This window comes from Bacillus rossius, chromosome 11 (genome assembly GCF_032445375.1).
Source record: "Bacillus rossius redtenbacheri isolate Brsri chromosome 11, Brsri_v3, whole genome shotgun sequence".
Lineage (NCBI taxonomy): Eukaryota > Metazoa > Arthropoda > Insecta > Phasmatodea > Bacillidae > Bacillus > Bacillus rossius.
The window spans coordinates 52,692,578-52,715,606 of record NC_086338.1 but is presented as its reverse complement, the minus strand read 5'-3'; the positions used below and the strand labels follow the sequence as shown (position 1 = coordinate 52,715,606).

The 23,029-nt window shown below is 39.9% G+C and overlaps 1 protein-coding gene across 1 annotated transcript; it reads right to left on the bottom strand.

Annotated features, from left to right (window-relative positions):
- Nucleotides 1–45: 45 nt before the first annotated feature.
- On the bottom strand, nt 46–22,738 carry LOC134536987 (rab proteins geranylgeranyltransferase component A 2). Its single transcript, XM_063377123.1, has 10 exons — nt 22,532–22,738; nt 15,815–16,085; nt 14,632–14,833; nt 13,801–14,038; nt 12,880–13,102; nt 11,268–11,489; nt 7,547–7,671; nt 6,762–6,919; nt 3,802–3,993; nt 46–1,097 (listed from the first exon to the last, which is right to left on the bottom strand). Exons 1-10 carry the CDS (start codon nt 22,578–22,580, stop codon nt 945–947), a joined length of 1,833 nt encoding a protein of 610 aa, XP_063233193.1. The 5' UTR covers nt 22,581–22,738; the 3' UTR covers nt 46–944.
- Between the last annotated feature and the right edge of the window lie 291 nt (nt 22,739–23,029).

Below are 23,029 nucleotides of genomic sequence, written 5' to 3'. Positions count from 1 at the left end.
ATTTCAAATATTAGTAAAAAAAAAAAACTTAGCATTTTCCACAAATTTGTCACTGTCAAATATTTTATTTATAAATTAAATAATACAGCTGGTACATTACAGATTGTTCCACAAGTGTGTTGTGGCATAAGGACAAATTAAGCAGAAACACTAATTCTGCCCACCAACTGCAAGCAAAGATTGAAATGCTGTTAATTTGGCTTAAGAAATACTTTAATACAGCAGATAGGTAATAACACCATCTGCTATCATTAAAATACTAGCTTCCATTCTACAGCTAGTTATATCTATGTAAAGCAGATGTTCAAAGCTTTATGTTGATTTTGCACGTTGCAAATAATCTGCAATTATAACAGCAAACCACACAGTAACGCTTAAGTAATAGTTCATCTCGTGCAACATGTACTTCAATAATGTGCAAAATAATCAAGTAACTAGTATAGGAATGCTTAAAATAATTTTGCTACACTTTTATATCTTTCCAGTAACAACATGAACACAAACAACAAAAGCAAATCTGACAAGATTATCTACCTCATGCTCTGTAGAGTGTAAACATATCTCTTAGCACATAATTTCTTCACTAAAAAAACCAACTATTTTACTGTCTTCAGGTTTTTTTTTCTTTCCAATGCAGAAAAATGTTTTGGCTGTCTCTGCATCCAAAGAAAAGAAGAAAAACCCACCTTATACTTAAAACAATACTTCCATAATATCAAAACTGTTAAAAATAAAAACTTATTTTATACTAAGGAACATAAATAATATTTCGTAAGTCTCAACCATTGTGAATGTTTACTCTTCAGGAATGCAGAATATTACCATACAGAAGAATGGAGTGCAATTCAAATATCAAAGAAACAGAAAATTTCTCACACTGCGAAGCAGATTTTCTGTCACCGAGCTGAAGAATGCATCATTATGACCCTGAAAGATCCTACAGCTTATTCCTCCTTCCCCACGGCTTCGTCTGCACCTTCGGTGTTGTTCTCTTCAGTCTTGGCTTCGTCTTCACCCTCCAGAACGATCTCCTCTGGGTCCGGGGCCCTCGGCAGGAACTCACAGTCTGGGTACATCTTCGCGAAGATCTCCCTCCCCTGTCCACAAACGACATCGCAAATTAACACTACCCAACTCGTGCTGTTAATGGCCAAACACTTTATATTTCATGGCCATGAACTCAAATGCATCACAAGTGGCGAGGTTCGTAGGTTCAATATCAACATCTTTGCATGACTAAGGGCCGTATTCCAAGACACAAAAATAAGGGTTTAGGTGTTGAATATGCAATACCTGTACCCTAACCATATTCCAAGTGCACGATAGGACACGGCCAGTCTCTTAATTTTAGGGCACTGATTTTTAGTGTCCTATCTGTTGCCGATTAGATCTATAACTGTATATGTATTTTTTCCTTTTTAATGAACTTTAACGGAACTTTTACGATTACAATTCCCCCCCCCCCCCCCACATATCTTAAAAAACAGCAAACATAAATACGGCCAAAAATAATCGTTTATTCTTGTACAACCAAAATTAAATATTTTATTTCACATTATAATTCCATAGTTTTAAAAAATAAGCTAAAATTACGATGGATTCCATGAAGTACAACTGTTTATAGCCTCGCACAAGTCCTCGTTTATTAAAACGGCTGCCGATCTGATACCTTACAAGGGTTCAGTTAGGACACGTTTTGGAATATGACCCGACAGTTAGGGTACGGCAGTTGCCCAACAAGGCAGTGCATATTCACTACCTTACTCAAACGTCTTGGAATACCGCCCTAAAACTTGGGCGAACTGAAAAGGCAACAAGAGTTTTGGGACCCACTACAATCTAAGAGGTCCTGTCACCTTAGGAATGAATGAATGAATGAATGAATGAATGAATGAGGGCTTACCATCTTGTTGACATTGGCATAGATAGAACAAGATAGGGAATTTTGATCTGAGAAAATTATGGAAAGGAAAAAGTACTTCCTGCAGGGGAAAAAAAGGGATTAGGAATTATTTCAGGTTACAAATTTCAAAAAATTTCTCTATTATTACTGGGTAGTTAGGTCAAGATGCACAATTCCTAGTTTTCTACACATCTCTCTGAAATTATGACAAGATTTTCCTATGATTACATAGACTAACACACAGATTCACTCTGACTTCTTAAAAGACTGCTGAAATGAGAAAAGTTATAAAATACATATGTACAGATACAAGGATTTTTCCCGCCATCGTCAGCTCGTTGCTTGTTTTGAGTATACAGTAGAACCCCTGTCATACACTTTTCAACGGAGGGCACAAAAATGGTGTATGATGCGGGAAAGTGTATGAAAAGGGAATGGCAATAATGAAATTTTTTTCCAATCTAGCATACCAGCACAATGCCAGATTAAACATAAATACATATGTGTAAATAATTGCATTATATTACTGAAATAAATGAATTCATAATTATATTATACATATAATAAAACCACCAGAAATGTAAAATACAGTCCATAATCAAGTAAAGCTGACATGAGAAACAGTGGCCTTAAAAAGTACAAAACAATCCAATCGTAAAAAAACAATAACAAACGGGTATATTCAGTTCAACGATAAATGACTGCACAAAATATGAGGTCCGTGCCTTGGTAAAGCACGTGCACCATTTTCATGATCATTTCTTGTTTGCGCCACTAGTCTTGCTTGGTGCTGGCCATAGATGCTACTAGCGAAGTGCACAGTCTTCCTGATACTATCCATATCTATGGTGCAATATAGTTATTTTCTTACGTTTGCAAATGTAAACAATGATCTTTTTTCAAAATAAAAGCATTAAAACTGAGTTTATAAGGAGGAATATAAAAAAAATGTGTGAATTTTAGGACTTTTCCGCTTCGTAAAAACGTATGAAACGGGAAAGTAATGGTTTTATAAGTGTATGTTCCGGGAAAGTAAACCATTGTAAATATAGTACTTTCGGCGGGACCGAAATTAATCGGTGTATGACACGGGAAAATGTATGAAACGGGAACGTATCATCGAGGTTCTACTGTATTTATATACACCACATTTACCTGAAAATAATGAATCTCTTGAGTATATAATACAACCCCAAACGTTTTAGCTTACGACTACATGAAAAAGATTTTATGGATTGGAAATCAAAATTAAATTACATAAAACTTTAAAGTTATTTAATTTTCTAAATTTAGTCCATGTTTACTACAGCCTTTCTGGTGCCGCTTTAGTTGGCAAAGTGATTTATCTGGTCTGTTTTGAAACGCCAAGCCGCAGTTAGAAAAGAAAATGTGCTTCATGACTGTAGTTCAAAAGCATTGGCTGTTCATAAAGCGAAGATTGTGGTGACATACGGAGGTCCCCTGGGAGGGTAGCAGAGGGGGAAGGGGTGGCTTCCCCGGCAGCCACAGTGAAGAGGAACAGCAAGAACCCAGTGACAACTCTACTGCACTCTCTCCCTATTATCTGCAGAGGTTCAGGAAGCCCCAGGACCAAAGTGGCGCAAGTGACGCAGTTTACGGGCAGAGCGTTAAGTTTTTCCAACTAAGTGGAGGTGTAGGAGGTGTTAATTAACAGCGGACTAAAGTGGCATAAGTGACAAAATTAAAGAGGCAGAGCCTGAAGTTTTTTTTTTTTAAAAAAAGTTTGTGATTATAATGCAACCACCATTCTTAGTTTCCACTCGATAAAAATAACGGCATTATATTCAGGTAAATACGGTATTGTAAAAAAAGTAATGTTTTGCAGTTGCGGTAAATGGAGAATGATCAGGTGATCGGTGGCAAAGAACGACACTCGCCTGCTTGACGGCAAACTCGAAGTCCAGGTCGAGGTCCGGCCCGGAGCACAGGAACACGTTGGCCGGGACGCCCGACGAGAGGTCGCAGCCGGACGTCTCCGGGCAGTTGAAGTAGAGCGACCACAGCACCTGGGGCTTGATCGCGACGGCACCCTGGGCCCTGCTGGGCTGTGCCGCCTCCGCTTCTTCTCCCTGGCACGCGGCATGCATCCGTCTAGCACCATCACTTTAACAAGATCTAACAACCGTCAGCTCTTCACCATACGTCCCTTCGCTGTTCCCGGGAAAACGGTTGTTATTCACCGTCTGGCTGATTCTGACCTGTCTCTCCAACCACCAAACCCAAAAATTATATATATTTCACAATTAAGTCCATTTTCATCTTTCTCTAACAAATGTATGAATATTAATTTATTTTTGAAATGGCAAAAATGTCTTGCAAGGAAAACGATACCGTTCAAGAATAAGTGCATGTAAGCTCTCACCGTGTTGCCAAAATAAGGTCAAACACTGTGTGTGGCGTGTGTTTCAACAGGCATAAATTTGACCCACATATTTAGTAAATATTAACACTCACGGTTAAGATTCACGCCTTCAGTAGTATTCTATTAATATAAGCGAGTGTCTCGACAAAAGTACCCCTGGGTCTGCTGTACTACTTCAGGAGGAAAGGGCAGCAGTCACTGACTTTCCCCAACCCCCCACTTTAGCGACCTCCCCTATCACCAAACTACTTACTACAAGAGTACGAGACACAGGAGATTTGGAGGTGATGCTATCACGCTATCACATTAAGACTGTAGAGTTTCCAAAAAATTGGTTGTCTGTAAAGTCAGTTTACGGACGATAGTTTAACGTGACGTCATAACAAAACATTGATGAAATGATTGATCCAGAAGAAAAGGAAATATCATATTCGGCCTGAGACAGCCATAATAGGTTTTTGCAAACAAACCATTTAGGCATTAAAAATATTATATTCTTTGAGGAAGAATTTTTTTTAAATTTTTCTATCTTTTGCATGATAAAATCTACCTCTTCATACTTTTACGAATAAAATTGAATCATTTTTTATTGAATTATCACTATTTTGTATGGATACAAAGGAGTGAAATGAAATGTGCAATTGAATTAATAAATTTACTTTTATTTGCATTCATTAATTTAAATATATTTATTACTTTTGAAATGTTGCGTGCGCCGTATTTATTTTTACAAGTACAAAAAAAAATTTCGCAGCTGCAGGGTTTCGAACCGACAACCTTTAGTTTGAGAATTAGGTGCGCTAACCACACGCCCACGAGGCCATACTAATGTAGTGTAGTTTCAAATGTGCATATATATATATATATATATATGCACATTTGAAACTACACTACATTAGTATGGCCTCATGGGCGTGTGGTTGTTCACAGTAGGGGTATAATATTAACACGATTTTATAACAAATACGCATCCCAAATACACCAAACTTATTTATAATATGTTACAATATTTTTTTAAAACATGGTGCAAAAGATCCCGGGTGTAATTTGAATTATTATGTGTAACTGTATAACACCATTGTTGGGTCAAAACGTATTTGAATTTTCAACATTACTTTTAAATAACCGTACTGATTGTACTGAAAATCGGTGGACGATCGTTAAATTGCATAATGTTAATAATTAAAACGACGAAAATATGATTGAAAAGTCAAATCGATGGTTGTTCCAATCGAGTGGAAGAGAGATGCCACGCATGCGTTCAATGAGCATGAAGAGAGATGCCACGCATGCGTTCAATGAGCATGAAGAGAGATGCCACGCATGCGTACAATGAGCAAACAGAACACATCCGTAGTGGGACACTTTTTCGTGCGTGCAGCCGGCGTTCATCGATTTATTAGACGTTGTCACGTCAAAAACGAAGATGGATTCCTATAATATGTATACAAACTGCAGAAGATTGGTTGCAATGCATAAAAGTTGCCATTAATAGTGTGGGAATATTCACAAAAAAATTTTTGTTGGGGCACAGTTTAAAGCAAGTAGTATGGTGAATACGCTCTTTATGCGTCACAAAATTCAGTCAAGAAATACATGAAGATTGCTTGTGCTAGCAGGGAGAACCACAACACTATTAGAGATATGGTCATGCCGCTCTCATAACAAATAAACACAAACTCTAGCTGGTTTATTTCTAGATTTCCCCCTCTACTGAAAGCCAGTACAGCAGACAGTAACTATATATAGTTGGAGAGGGCAACTAGGCACTGGCACCAAGAAGAAAGGGTGCTAAATAAAAGAGATAGTGAGCATGTGGTTTGTCACCAGAACCCGATCCATTTCCTTCCCCAACTCTCCCCTCACCCACCCCCAGCTAGTAATCTGATCCGCCGACCTAGTCACACAGCACGTACTCTCTCACTTGGCAGTCTTTGTGGTTAATGCGGGAAATTTTTTTTTCAACTGTCTCCTTCCTTGTTTGGAGATGCCATTAATCACTCGTCTTACAAAAAGGCCACCAAGGAAGCACTCGTAATCACCAGTTTAATTTAGTATGATTTACGTAGTCAAAATGACGGTGCATTAAAAAACTGTTGCGACTTCAAAGGTCTTCTAGTATCCCGTACTCTTTTAATTGAGAGCTTCCACCATACATGTCATTTAAACAAATTCAATTTTTTTTTTAGGATGTCACCCTTAGACAGACAGAGAAATACACTAGCACTAGATTGGATTGTACTAAGACGGCCCTGTGCTACATTTTTGGACAAACTAAGAAAAATATGTAAGCTACTAAGAAATGGTCATTCCATTGTAATTTGAGAACACTTAATAGTATTTAATGGTTTTTAATTATTATTATTATTATTATTATTATTATTATTATTATTAAAGGGGTTTCTGATAACCAGGCTTCACTACAAATTTAACACAGCGATGTTCCCTCGACCAAGCAAGGGCACTGTGCCTCACCTGCTTCTTGGCTGCGGACACTGTCTGCGTGGCCTGGGTGTCCGTGCTGACGCGCGGCGCCGTGCCGTCGTCCTGCTCCGTGCGCAGCAGCAGCTCCACGACGGCGCGCACGTCCTCCCGGGCCGTGGCGCGCTGCCTGCACGTCATGTGCACCACGTCTGCGCAACACACGCTCACACACACCCAGGGAACAAACACCTTTCGCCTCGCCGTTTTAAAACTGAGACATCGCCCTTCCTTTTTTTTTTTAACGACTAAACAGAAACAGCACTGCTTGATATATGTTTGTTCCTCCTAGATTTTAACTCAAATGCAAATACAAAATGTTGTGAACTCTACTTGGGCAAGAAAACACAGCACTGCTTGATATATCGTGGGCGTACAAGGAAAACCCACTAAGTCCAGTTAGATAAAAAAAAATATTCATATGACAAAGTCCAGTTTAATGTGTTTCATGACAAGTATTATAATGTTACATTAAAAAATGTTTCAGTACCTACGTATATATTTTACAATATTTTACAAACCCATATGACTATAAAAATCAATTTTTCTAATAATTTAATTATATGGACTTAAAGGGTTTTCCTTGTACGCCCACAATATGTTTGTTCCTCTTAGATTTTAACTCTAATGCAAACATAAAATGTTTTGAACTCTTACTTGGGCAAGAAAACACAGCACTGCTTAATATATGTTTGTTCCTCTTAGATTTTAACTCAAATGCAAATGTAAAATGTTTTGAACTCTGCTCGGCCAAGTGCCGAACCCTCCCGAGCACTCACACAGTCCCGGCGGACAGGCATTGGTGGAAGGCCCGATCTCGATGACCGTGACGGGCTCTTCGACGCCGTCCACCGGGGGGAAGTTGAGGAGCGTCAAGGACTCCTTGTCCGCCGGCATCAGCGACCTGCAACCGACACTCCACTCTGCCGCCAACTAGCGTGATCACTACCCCTGCCAACAGTAGTGGATCCATAAGGGGGGGGGGGGCTAAGGGGCTCAAGCCCCCCTCCAAAAGCATCTGGGTCCACTATTGTTTTAGTGTTTGCCTTGATAAAAGCCTAGCCTCAGCTGGGTCAAGCCCCTCCCAAACAAAAATCCTAGATCTGCCACTGCCCTGCCAATCAAGTCACAACTCAATGTTACTGATAGTTCTGCTCTTTAGGCAGGTTGAATTAGATTGCAAGCACGACAATCTACCAAATAAATTTTCCGAATATGTATACATAGCGGGACACCTTACTTTAAACCACCATGTTTTCTACAGGTTTTACCTTGTTAACTAAACAGTCCCACATACTGCAAAAACTATCTTAGTATCTTACTTTTAAAGTGCTTTGAAAACTTGTGCAAGCACAACTTTTTTTTACAATCAAGTCAAGTATTAATCTCTTAAAGTGATACAAACAGTAAAATAATGACTATTCCTGTTAACTAATTTATAAGAGAAATAATTAGGGATAGGTAAATTACAACGAAATCCAATCTATTTTCCTTTAAACACATTTTTTTTTTTTTTTTTTTTTTTACAAAATAGCATTATTTGTATAATAGTGATGAAAAATGAAGTTTAAAACCCCAAAAATTCACCTTTTTTTTTTTTTTTTTTTGATATAAGCACCAGTATTTATGACAAAGTCAGCTAGTTTTATCTACTGAAAAAGAAATAATATCGCTCAGTGATCATCACTGATGTTTTGGTTTGATCCAGGAGATTTTAAGGTGCATCCCTTTGATAATGAGCTCAGGATAATGAGCTACTAGCTACTAGCAACCTCTGCTTCAGCACTCATCTATATTGTTATGTACCTTCGACAGATCCAATACACAAATTAAGCAAGCACTATTGTGTAGTTCTAGTGTTCTGGTGCAGGTACATTCTGTTTTCGCAAACAATCCTATTTGAACAATGACTGTAAACAAAAACGTAAGTACAACTATAAGCCTTTTAACAAGTTAAACCTTAACAGATGGGGTAGGTGTTGGAATATTTAGCTTTTCAAAATTTTTTTTTTACATTTATGAATTTCAGAAAGCATATGTTGTAAGTAGGAAACTACCATTCGTGAAAAGTTATACGAAGGAAATAAATACGTTATTGTTACGGGGAAAGTGTTGGGACTCAAAAAAATATGACATAGGCAGGAAAACATTATGAGCAGGAACACTATAAGAGTGTTCCACTGTATTTATATTTAAGGTCGGACTATAATTGTAAGTAAAGATCACAGGCAAGGTTCAAACCATGCTAACTGCTATTATTTTTGTAGCAGCAAACCACGGTATGATTACCATCTTTGCCTTGCTAGGTGGATCTTTAGGTTTCACCAGTTTATTAGAAATGAACAAAAACAAGGTGTGATTCCGTCTGAAATATAATTACTCCATACTGAGGAAACTCATAACAGATACAAGAAAATATTAACGTACATTATTAATTACATTTTTAAACAGCTCTCAGGTATATTCAAAAAAAATTAATGGCCGTTCGTACATGGAATTATCAAAAGTTTCATTCACTAAAAAATACATAAACCAATAAAAAAAATACAAATATGTTCAAACGATCCCAGGATATATACTTAACATCCAGAAATTATGTTTATCTTATTAACTGCATCTGACGACATAATTTAAAGAAAGTTCAGAAACGGGTCAAAAGATACAGAAGCACCGGAGAACGGGGCTTCGTTTCCCGGAGATCACGCGGGTACATGATGCCAGGGCGCTTGCGTCCTGTAGTGGAAGGGAGATGAAAATGCCAATTCGGCGTCCGGCTCTCGGACCCTGTCTGGAACAGTCCGAATCAAAACTGATCAGAACTTGTACACAGACAGTATACGGGGCAGAAAATGCCCGGAAAAGTTAAGGGGAGGTTGGGGAAAGTCGCGGATCGTCACTCACCAGACAGGGGAGTTGGCTTCTGTTTACCGATGCGTCGCCAGCCAAGAACTGGATCCCGCGAATACGCGGCTGGGCGCGGTCGTTTTCATCATTTAAAAAAAAATAAATTTAAAAGATAAATAACTATTACACGTTGTACTACGCAGACGGAATAAACTACTTAAATAAATTACAGGGATAGCATCCCTTATATAAGCGACTACATAGTCGGTTACGGCCGGATGGAAGTCTTGCAGTGTCTCGTCGATCCGCCGATTTTCGCAAACGGTCCGTCTGCAGTTGCGACGCTAAGTGTCCCGCGGAGAACCGCGTCTCGTAATTAAAAGTAAATCTTGAATCAAAAGTGGAGGGGGTGACTGGGAGTCCGGACCGAAAGGTTCCGAAGTTCCCCGAGAGGGCGTCATAAAAAAACTCTGACTGATGTCTCGAAGTTGGTAGCACTGGCCGACTTTAGCGCTACCTGTTGGGGGGTGTCTGAAATAAAAAAAAATCAACTCGCCCAAGGCGTCTGCTTTACCAAGGGAATAAAGGGCGCAGTCTAGTGCTGCGCTCTGGCGGCCTACAGGATAAGTTGGCTGGGAGGTTCGCGAATTTGCCGCTAGGTATCGTGTGCGGTCCATCTTGGCACACACATTTTTTATGCAAGGCGTCCTTGAAGACGGTCGCTGTCTGCTGGGGTTTCTGACCTGTCATTTGCCTTAGGCGAATTCTTAGAACCGAGAGAGGACGGGGGTGAACAAAAGTGCAATGACGCTGAGAACAAGCGTCCAAGATGTGCTTTTCGAGGGGAGAACCTAATACGTATTCGTGACAGTAATGCCTATGGTCAGCTTGCCTCTGAGAAATGGTAACAGCTCGTCCAGAGCTGCTGTAGGCTGTTTTAGTCATGAAGTGAAGTAACGTTACAGGACTGGGACGTGCCTGTAAGCGAGGGAAATTTTAAGCGAGCTGCCAACAGAGTATTAGATCTGCAAAATATCAGATACGTCTCTGGGAAAGGTGCTTCAGACTACTGGCACAAAGTTTAACTTAGGGTATACACCAGCCTAACAAAGTGTAAATCACCCAAAAAAAACCAAATTATAAAGAAAAATAAAATTTCCAAAAATAATTTTAATTATATAAAATTAGAGAAATAAAACGTGTCGAAATTCCTAATTACCAGCACAGGTAGACTATAATTGCAATTAAAGATCACAGGCTTTGGGTGGACTATAATTGTAAGTAAAGATCACAGGCTCTGGGTGGACTATAATTGCAATTAAAGATCACAGGCTTTGGGTGGACTATAATTGTAAGTAAAGATCACAGGCTCTGGGTGGACTATAATTGTAAGTAAAGATCGCAGGCTTTGGGCGGACTGTAATTGTAAGTAAAGATCGCAGGCTTTGGGTGGACTGTAATTGTAAGTAAAGATCGCAGGCTTTGGGTGGACTATAATATTGTAAGTAAAGATCGCAGGCTTTGGGTGGACTGTAATTGTAAGTAAAGATCGCAGGCTTGGGGCGGACTGTAATTGCAAGTAAAGATCGCAGGCTTCGGGTGGTAGGCCGTGCCAGGTGATAGTCTCGCAGGTCCGAAGCGGTGGTCGGCACGAACCGGTCGGTGACGAAGACGGCGCGCGAGAGGCCGCCGGAGGGCGAGCCGCGCAGGAAGCTGGCCGGGGCGTGGCCCACGCCCATCACCAGGTGGGCCGCGTCCAGGCGCTGGCCCCCGGACACGACGCCCGCACATCGCGCCTCTGCCGTGCCAGCGCCGCTCACCACCAGGGCGTCCGCCGGGCGCTTCAGGTGGTACAGCCCGCCGAACACCGCGCACAGCCTGTCAATCACCCAGCACGCTGACTCACCACGGCTTCTCTCGGGAAGGAAAACACAACTCAGCACGTTCGTTTTTATTTGAACTGACTGACGTGCCTGGCATCGCCCGGGTATTAAGTCTCGGGCAGACAAGGGATTTTTTTCTCTTATTTCGGTCAAAGTCAATATGTGCGATGGGGGGATACCTAGTTTTTATTCGAAATCAGACGCACAAAGTAATTTTTTTCTAGTTAATGGTGAATGCCGACGTGCGAAATATTTCATCAAGCCTGGATTAAAACTGAAAAAATTTGAGGGTGGGGGGAAAAAAAAACACACACACAGATATTAGCAGCAGAAAAAAAAAAGAAAAAAAGAAACATTAATAAAATTTGAATCTTTGTAGCAGAGTTTTGTCTCTGTTATTTACCCCCTTTCACATCATGTCTTTTTTATTAAATTTTTTTTAAAAGTCAGTACTTATTTTTTCCCCACTTAACTTACCAGCTAAATTTTATCCTTTTAGCTATTTTATTTAATTATAAGTATTTGTCACATGCCTACCAACAGCCAAAGGCTTTAACGGTGGAATTTTTACAGCAAAAAAAAAATTCATTAACATAGCACCCACACAGCACTGCAAGTTAAGTGGCTGGTACTGATGTATTTTTTTGGTGACAAGTGATAATTTGTAAATGCGATTTGGTGGGTACTGTTTAATTTAAAATATATCTGCTTGTAAAAATAAACATGTTATGTAAATAAAAAAATCCTACAGTTCTAGCAGCGGAAACCATTTGAAGTGAAGATGTTTAAAATGTTGTTTTTTTTCCAGCCTGACTGAAGAGCAAATATCACGACTTTCAGAACTTTTTGAAAAATTTTACTAAAAGTTCTTCACGTCACAGGGTCATTAAACATAGTAATATGTAAATTCATGTATTATTCACAGGATCGTGCTGATTTTTTTGGGGTTGGAAAGCTAAAATCATTTTACGAGATAATATCCAACATTATCAAGTCGACAGTCTCAAAGAAAATTAAAAGGGGCGTGGTCAGGAGCACATACTGCGAACATCCCCACGACCTGAAAAAAAAAAAAAAAAAAAAAAAGGAGAAAAACAGACAGAATTTTTTTTTTGGGTTACATTCCAAATACTTTTTCGTGGGATGTAATTCTGTCCTAGATAAAACGTAAAATTATACTTTTGAAGCTACCGAGACCCGATTACAAAGCCAGACACACGTGTTTGTGTGTAAGCTTCATGCTAATTTTTCATTTGTTGTGAGCAAGTTGAATAGTGCGGGAATAACACAAGAAAGAAATCGCAATGAAGTTGTGCAAAACCTCACCTGTGATGGCAAAACTGCAAGAGAAGTGTTTAGAGCAGAGCCTGGAAGCGCGAGTGTACCTGCAGAAGCACTGCGGCAGCTCGCCGCTGCCGTACATGGGCCAGAGGAACGGCGTGTTGCCGTAGCGGCCCAGGCTGTTGAGGAAGCGCTGGGTGCGGGCCACCCCCTCCAGGCACAGCGTCTCCTCGGTCACCATGGCGATGGCGTACAGCACGTAGTGGATCAGGTTGGCCGTCAGCTTCTTCGACTGGAGGTACTCCACGAAGGGCCGGTCCGCGTACTCTGCACCAGCACGCCCACTCCTACACTCCCGCCTCCTTCTCCCCACGCGCTACACACCGGCGACCTTGCACTGTTACCGTGAAGCCAAGCTCTACTCACGTCACTTTCCTTCTAGAACGTACAATTTGTTGCCCGCAATTTGCATTTACGATTCTGAATTATTTTTTTATATTTTTCAGTATTTTTTTTTTTTTTTTTAACATAAAGTAGATATTTTAAAAATTGCCATTCCATTACGGCACAGGGCACACGTTTCCAACAGATTTTAAACGAAATCGAAAAGAAAGACTACGGACAAAATTATTACAGCTGTAGCTGTTAAATTTTCTGTTTTTTTTACAAAAACCTCGCATCATTTTACACGGGAAAAATATTGTTTAGGGAAGCTAAACACAAGCAAATTCATGGGATCCAGTAAAGTTAATGGTCGATGAAAAAAAAATAATGACTGTATGGTACATGACAACTCATAGAAACCAAGTTCATCAGAAATGATGAAGGGAGAGGAATGGAACATTGATGGGATGAGTGTTATAATGGAAAAACCACATCTACCACGTATTCCACTTGCGAAAAAAAACTGGGACTGATCGCCATCAGGGCTCGAACCCAAACTGTTTGAAGCGGGAGGTGGCCTATCCGACCACTCCAACCCCCTGTGGCCAGGGATGAGAAAAGAGAAGCGTCGGAGCCCTTACCCTCGAACTCCTTCTCGTAGTTGTCCTGCTCCATGCAGGCAGTCATGAGCTTCATGAGCATGCGCTTCTCGGCCACGGAGATGCGGTCGGTGGAGAAGACGTCGGCGCGCGAGCACGGCACGGGCTCCAGCCGCCCGCCCAGCCACGTCAGCACCCGCGTCACGCTGCGGAACTCCGCGTAGCGCGCGATGTTGGACGAGATCAGCAGCTCCACGAGCGAGCCGCGTGCGAACAGCAGCTGCCGCACGCAAACACACCTCGTGTTGTCTCCCGGCAGCACGGATCGCTTGTGCGCCGTGAGTTGGGACACAAGAATAATGGCCTAACTTGATGTAAGCTTTTGGACATACGCCATTGCTTAGCACATGTATGTCTGTAGAAGAAAACTACAAAAAAAAAAAAAAAAAAAAACCACACAAATGACAAAAAACACAAAATAAGTAAAAAAAAAAAATTGCTGTTGTCAGGACATACATGTGCTAAGCAATGGCGTATGTCCAAAAGCTTACATCAAGTCATGCACTCCCATTGCACAAATCTTTCAAAGATAATAATAATGGCCTAGTCCAACTTTGCTTTCTATTTTCTACAGGTAAAATTTGATGCCTTTTGCTGTTAAATCACTCTTCTTTTTTTTTTAAGAGCCTAAATAGCATCAGTTTATTCTGCGATTTAAGAACTGCAATCATTCAACAAAAAAAACTGGCGATACCACAGACAGCATTTCCAGGTGTCAGGTAAGGAAAACTGCATGTCCTCGATGTCAGGACGCGTGCAAGCGGGTCTGAGCTCCAGTTCCCGAGGCAATGCAAGTCACGTGTGCAAACCAACCTTCGGCGCAAGATCCAGGTTGAACTTGCGGTACTCCTTCTTCACCGCCGACTGGCTCCACAGCTTGCGCTGCGAGGGGGCCGACACGTCGTCCCCGTCGACCGAGTCTGCCTTCGTGTCGCCCGAGCCCTCGGCCGCCTCCTCGCCGTCCGTCTGCGTCCTCTTGGACGAGGACTGCGACTCCGCCAGGCCCGCCGGCTCCCTGCGACACGGGCGGCTCCCGTCGACATCGGCCGGAGGGCGTGAGCCCTGACCGGACACGAGAGGCCGGGCCCAGGGGTAGCAGGCCCCTCCCGCGTGGCCTCTGCGCTCACCACTGACCGGGAGTGATGACTACAAGAGATTAAAGATTTGAAAACCCGACAAAAGAACTAAGGAGAACGTGAACCAAAACGAATCGGGCTTAACAACTTGTCCAAAATAGGGGTCATTAGATTTTGAACGTTGATGAAATGAATCGACGAGAAAACCCAACCCCCATGTTCGTCCCCTGCACACAATTAACAGAGATCCCTAACATAATTTTTTTCATCGATCTGCCAGACGATTTCATTTTTTGTTGGTGCTAAAATTGCCCTCTAGCACAGCCATTCTCTACTTCCCATATTTGTTTTTATATCGGGGTACACTTCATTTTGTAGATCATCTGCATTTCGTACAATGTTGCAGAATTAACGGTTTAATCTTATCATTCTGTCGTTATCTCTTGCCAAACGATACTCGTAGTTTTTTGTATTTAGTTTTTTTAATAAATTTTTAATTTTTTTCTATTTTTTTATGAAACAAGGGGTTTTTTTTTTTTTTTACTATTTGATTATGATAGCAAGTGCAGGTGCATCTGTTATTTATTTTTTTTTTTTTGGGCCAGGCGAGGGGGCAGGCAGGGCGACTTGGGCGCCCCATGCGGCGGTGCGCGGTAACTAGCCAGACGTAAGCTGCAGGGCGCGGCGGAAGCAGCTGCCCCCATTTTTTTATCACCATGCAGTTGCACTCGCATATTTACAGTTAAACAAATTTTTTTTTTAATTCACCCATGTTGTAGACGCCTCGAGGCATGGATTTGTTTCATCTGCCGGTGTGCCCCGAGTTATTGAATAAAAAAAAAAAAAAAAAGGCGCGAGGTGCTCCCTTCTTGTCCCAACAGACGGACAACTAGCGGACGGTCTGCCGGCCAGCCACTCACTCCGGGACGTGCCAGCCGTCGCAGACGTTGGAGACGGCGGAGAGCTGGTTGCCGGCGCCGACGGCCGCCTCCCCCTCCCGGAGCAGGGCCTTGGTGTCGTCGGTGACGTTGTACAGCCCTCGCCAGGGCCGCCGGCTCTCCTCCACCCACCGCTGCAGCCCGTCCAGGTTGAAGGAGGCCCACGGCCCGCCGTAGTACTCGTTGCCGTCCAGGTGCAGAACCCTCTTGCCCGCGCGGCTGGCCGCCGCCGCCACCATCGACTCCGTCATCCCTGCGACCACCAGCAGACACTGCCACCGGTAGGCAGGGATGGGCCCCGCCAGGGGCGCCCGGAGAAAGGGGGGGGGACACGGCCGCGACGGTTTCGCGGTTGTTGAACCCTCCCCCCTCTCTCTTTTAATCCTAGAGAGGGGGGGCCGCCATTTTCAAGTCTGGCCAGGCAGGGGTGCCAGTCACCTTAGCTACGCCACTGGCTACCACCACCAGAACCACCCTCAAAACTACCGAGTCCGTCAATTTCGCTAGCTGATGCTCCGTGGCAGTCTGCAGGCAGGAAACACACACTCACACACACAGGGGCGTAGCCAGAGGGTGTTTTAGGGGTTAACCCCCCCCCCCCCTAGTACCAAATCTTTAATTAATTTCTTTTTCATCACTCAAACAAATTTCATATTTAAATTAATAAAATTTTTACCATTAAAATATTTAAATTTAAGTACCGAAAACTGCTAAAATAGCATTATTTTACACCTTAAAATCAAAATTTTCCCTGGGGAGGACCCCCGGACCCCCCCGCTTTAATACGGGGGGCAGGCATGCTTCTTAACCCCACCCCCATACACAGATCCTGGCTATGCCACTGCACACACACACACACACACACACACAAATCATCATACAAGCCTCTTCTCTTGGGTACACCTCCGCCGCGCTTCAAACGGAAAGAAATAAAATACCAGAATTTCGAAAAGTCAACTTATAATAAAAAAACAAACATTAGAACTGACAATCAGAAAAATCTGAACATAAGATGCCATCTTGGATTCAAGTTTTTAAGGGCCTTCAAATTCACATTTATTTCATCAACAATAGGTACTGTGTGATGGCAAAGACATTTACAGAAATACTGGAGGGTGAATACTAGAAAGTGAATGATGGAGCATCAAACACTGTGCTAGCCATTCCCAAGGAGATTGTCAAGAAAATATGGTTGCAAATTGCTTTAAAAAAAAAAATCTTGTCAATGAGTGCAAAACTGCAATGGTGCACGTACAAAAAAACTGTGTTAAATCAAAAGTCTCCATTGCATGAATTATACAAAAAATGTGTTCAATGATATGCCATCTTTATGAATAAACTGAATTCATAAAAAATAAACTACAAAATCTTGTCTATGTAATCTTGTCAGGGTTAGTGTGAAAGAGAGCCAGAAATGGTGATACCCGCTGAGCTTGGGAACTCTAGGACAAATATATTGTGAAGTAAACCTGATAAAGGATCAGAAAAGGCCAGAGAAGGTAAAGTCCGTAAAGTTCTTAAAGTCCCTGATTACATGTATTGTGCCGGAAATTAGGAATTTCGACACTTTTTTTCTAATTTTATATAATTTTAAATTTTTTTTGGAAATTTTTTTTCTTTATAATTTGGTTACTTTGGGTGATTTACTCTTTGTTAGGCTGGTGTACTCCCCTAAGTTAAACTTTGTGCCAGTAGTCTGAAGCACCTTTCCCAGAGACCTATGGGATATTGTGCAGATCTAAGACGTTGTTGGCAGACCGTTTAACATTTCCCTCGCTTACAGGCACGTTCCAGGCCTGTAACATTACTTCACTTCATGACTAAAACTGCATACAACAGCTCTGGACGAGTTGTTACCATTTCTCAGAGACGAGCTGACCATAGCCTTTACCGTCACGAATACGTCTTAGGTTCACTCCTTGAGAGTCACGTCATGGACGCTAGTTCCCAGCGTCGTTGCACTTTTTGTTCATCCCCCTTCCCTCTCGGTTCTAAGAATTCGCCTAAGACCAATGACCGGTCATAAACCCCAGCAGACAGCGACCGTCTCCAAGGACGACTCGCATAAAAAATGTGTGCCAAGATGGACCGCCCACGATATCTAGCGGCAAATTCGCTAACCTCCCAGCCAACTTCCCCTGTAGGCCGCCAGAGAGCTGCACCTGACTGCGCCCTTTACTCCCTTGTTAAGCAGACGCCTTGAGCGAGTCCATTCTTTTTTTATTTCAGACACCCCTCAACAGGTAGCGCTAAAGTCTGCCAGTGCTACCAACTTCGAGACATCAAAGTCAGAGTTTTTTATGACGCCCACTCGGGGAACTTCGGAACCTTTCGGTCCGGACGTCCCAGTCCCCCCCTCCACTTTTGATAGAACATTTACTTTTAATTACGAGACGCGGTTCTTCGCGAGACACTTCGCGTCGCGACTGCAGACGGACCATTTGATTATCGGCGAGTCGACGAGACACTGCAAGACTTCCATCCGACCGCAACCGGCGATGTAGTCGCTTAAATAAGGGATGCTATCCCTGTAATATTTTTTTTAGTAGTTTAGTCCGTCTGCTTAGTACAAGAGTAATAGTTATTTTTCTTTTAAATTATTTCTTTTGAAATGATGAAAACATCCGTGCCCAGCTACGCATTCGCGGGATCCAGTTCCTGGCTGGCGACGCATCGGTAAATAGAAGCCAACTACCCTGTCTGACAGGATCCGAGAGCCGGACGCCGAATTGGCATTTTCATCTCCCTTCCTCAACAACACACAGGCGCCCTGGCATCATGTTCCCGCGTGATCTCCGGGAAACGAAGCCCCGACCTCCTGTGCTACTGTACCTTTCTATCCTTTTTTGAACTTTCCTATATTACGCCGTCAGACAAAGTTCATCAGATAAATGTCACATCTGGACTTTGAGAATACTGGGATTATTTAAATATATTTGTGTTATTTTTTATTGGTTTTTGTATTTTTAGTAAATGAAACTTTTTATAATTGAATTCAGGGTCGACCCTTATTTTTTTTCTGAATATACCTGAGATCTGTTTAAGTACTTAATTGATATTGTATGTTTATATTTTTTGATAACTGTTATAAACTTGCTTTTAATAAATTTGACGTAATTATATTCAGACGGAATCACACCTTGTTTCTCTTCATTGCTAATAACACTGTGAAACCTTAAAGATCCCCAGCACAGTATGTAAAAGGTTTTTCATTTCTTCTAAGTTGTGCCCCGACAGGCCAGTTTTTAAAAAAAAGGTATTTTGAGATTGTGTCTGATTGGTTATTGGGTATGTCATGTGGGCGAGTCCTTCACTGTGAAGGAGTCGGCCATGACAGTTGTGTGGTTGTGGTACTGAAAGAAAACTGTCGGGCGATGGCTTAAAAACTAACTGTAAAAATATGTGTTGTAATTGAGTTTCACAGCTGTGGTTCGGGCAAAGGTGAATGAGAATTTTTTTTTTTAACATTTTATTAAAATTCATAGACCACTGTTATCAGGGAGAACCCATCACAATGCAAAAATGAATTTTGTACCATGTTATAAGTAACCACAGGATTTTATTATCAGTGATCTTAGTTTCGTGTGACATTACAGTACCTCTAAAAATTAATTTTTCAAATGCAGCAAACATTGTTTTGCAATATTTTCTTGTGAATAATCGGGAACTGTGTGGTAAGAAATAATAACAATAAAAAAACAGTAAACGTTTCCTAAAGGATTTATTTCATTCAATAATTACAGAGCAATAATTTATGAAACTTAAAACAGTATTTTTGGTGCCATGCATGTAACTGTCAGACAAAGTAGCGCTAGCCAGAGGTTTGAACTGTTACAAGTTCCACCCAGTAGGTAAACAATGGTTTAATAGTAGTTTAAATACCTTGTGAAACTTCTTTAAGAATTTTACTATACATAAAGTACATCTGTGGAGGTACACAACCAAAAAGTAATTTTTCAAGGCTTTACACAGCAAAGGTAGAGGTGTAGGATTTCACTTCACACACTACGCACAAAGTTTGAAGGTGATGGGCCAGGGCCCTCTAAGATTAGTGGACTCCAAACCATGTGGGCACTACCTCAGTGATAATAAAAAATGAGTCATCCCACAAACCACAGTAGTGATCACATCACAGGAACTGAGGACCCTATCAAACCTCATGGGACAGTAGTTATCACATCACAGGAACTGAGGACTAGAAAAAAATATAGGCTGAAGAGAAAAAAAAAACTTGATGTCTCTCTCAGTACGCACAGTAACAAAATCAGTTTTTTTTTTAAATCAACTAAATATGTATTACCTAAAATATGTGCCAAAAATGTTTGTGATAAGAAAAACCCTCAATGCACAGAATGACCAAAAAGAGGTTGAAGAACAAAAATTTCATTACTTCCTTAGTAGGATTGTAAATCTTCTAAATATTACCAAAACATTTGTTTGAAATTTTTTGTAACAGTACCCCCCAGTGCAAGGGGAGATTAAATTTGATTCTAAACTTAGGGGAGTAAATAGGTACGTTATTGTCAAAAGGGAGTTTTCATTGGCATAACAACGGACATACCTACATGAGCTACAAGCTTATTGCCACGTTATTCTAATTCAGAATACATATTCTAGATCCATTCAAAAAAATGCTTTATTCTTTGAAAAGTAAACATTCAAAACATTTTGGCTACATGTTTACGTGATTATTTTGAAATCTTTGAAAACGTAAAGGGTGCTTTGATCATAAAGTTTTTAAAATGTTGAATAATTTTTAGAGAGTTACAGAATGTCTGTCAATATATATATATAAAAATTCAGCACAACAGTTGAAAAAAAACAAAAACACGACAAAATGAAAAAACGAGACGAACACAATAGTTGGGTTCAATATTTTTGTGCTTTCATCATTTGTGGGGGTTTTTATCGTTCTATTCTGTTTTGGAAAACTATAGTGTTTGTTTCGTCTTTTTGTTTTGTTTCAACCGCTGTGCTGAATTTTTTTTGGGTTCTATATTTCTGTGTCGTCATCATTTGTGGGGTTTTTTCATTCTCTTAGTATATTTTTCTTTGTTTTTCTTTGTTTGTTAACCATATTCCTGTTACAAAATATTTTGTGGTGTTTATATCCTTGTTGACAACAGCAATTTTTGCTTAATTTGTGTTTTTTGTCTTTTGGGTATTTTTTATTTATTTATTTTTTATTTTTTTGTTTTCTTCAACAGAAAAAGTTCTTAGCAATGGCGTATGTCCAAAAACTTACATCAAGTCATGCACTCCCATTGCACAAATCTTTCAAAGATAATTTCTATAGTTACTGTTAACAATTCTGTAAAAGGACGTCACAATATTTGCACTAGATTACCAGCAGAAGACAATTTAATTTTTAAAACTTTGTTTGCACCAGTACAGTAATAAGAACATGTTGAAGACTGAGAATGTTGATGCAAATAATAATTGTGTTGGAAAGTGTGTGTAGTAATGAAAATATTTTTAGTTAAAACCTTTTTTGCTACCATTATTATATACCAATTGTGTGTGTGTGTGTGTATGTGTGTATGTGTATGTGTATGTATGTATATATATATATGATTTATTTTTATTTTTGTAATTAATGTAAGGAAGTGTGGTTTCCTTAATATTTAGGGTGGAAAAACAGTCTTGGCCCCAGACATGTCTTTTTGAAAACAGTCTCAGCTACAATGTAATTCTAATGATCTTTGGAGAACCATATGATTCAGTTGCAGCTAGCATAAATAAATCATTAGGGCAATGACAACAATCAGGACAATATCTCATTGAAACCAGTCTCATCTACCCCATTCATAAAAATAAAAAATTAAAAAAAAATTAAGTTACTATAGCATGCACTGTCAAACAGTCTAATCTCTTGCGGAAAACAGACTTTTCTCTGCTAATAAAAAATAAAGCACATGACAACTGTCATTATACTGCACAGGCAACCTAATGCAACCAGTAGCAACCAGTAAGAATATTAAAACACTCTTATGATATATATATATATATATATATATATATATATATATATATATATATATATATATATATATATATATAAACCATCTGTAGTGTTATACAACACCAGTGTTGGAATTTTATTACGTATTTTATTTCTTACAGAAAAGTCGCTAACTTGAAATTTACCACCATAACTCATTAAAAATTAAACTAGGTAGGCCTGCTTTAAGTATGACATACTTTTCATAAATAATTAAAAAACACATTAGAAAGTAAAAAAAAGAAGCATATTGGGACATCAATTTTTTTTCTCAGAAAAGTGGCTCTTTTCCATAATTAAAAAAAAAAATTCATTACAAAAAACAATATTTTATAAGCCCTTTAAGTAGGCATATATAGATATTAAATTAATAATTTATTTTACTGCGCACCGACATACGTTGGTAATATAACTGTAATAAACAAAAAAAAAAATTTGTGCAAAAATTAAAACGAAATCATATCACTTAGGCTACAGCATTTTGCCAACATACATTAAAACAGGAAATCTCTTTTTTTTTTTTTTTTTTTTTAATTAACTGCACCAAAATAAAAATATCAAAGATTCTAAAAATTAAATACTATAATACAAATAAATATGACAAATAAAGTCGATCTTTATCATCGAATATAAATTACAAATACGACAAAATGTCATTAGGACAAACTTATTTCACCTAGGCCGATACAAAAATTTACCTGTTCCAACCACGATGACATCATATTCCGTGGGTAAATCGTCTTCCATTTTTCGTCGATTATTTAGAACAAAAGTCAAACAAATATATCAATTATGTTTTTGCGCACCACACCTCTCTAGCCCAACACCATTATTGACATTTTTGACAGAACACACGGCAAACAGAACCCAACGAGCACACAAAAGGGACATCCACATTTCATAGAGCAAAGTTAAAAAAGTAGACTAGTGTAAACGCAGAGAGTAATATACACAAACATCAGAATACAGAGAAAAGTAATTTTAATTAAAGCTTATCTATTGTAAAAGAATCATTGAATATAGTTAACGAAAACTTGCTTACAGAAGCTGAAGTTTCATTTTATTTTAATATTAAAATATATATTGTGAATTTGAAAAGTTTACCTATTACAAACTTCAGCTTCCAACATGTTCCAGTGTGTTTTGTCAAATAAAGTTGGAGGGATAAGACACTACCTAAAACGACATAACAGCAC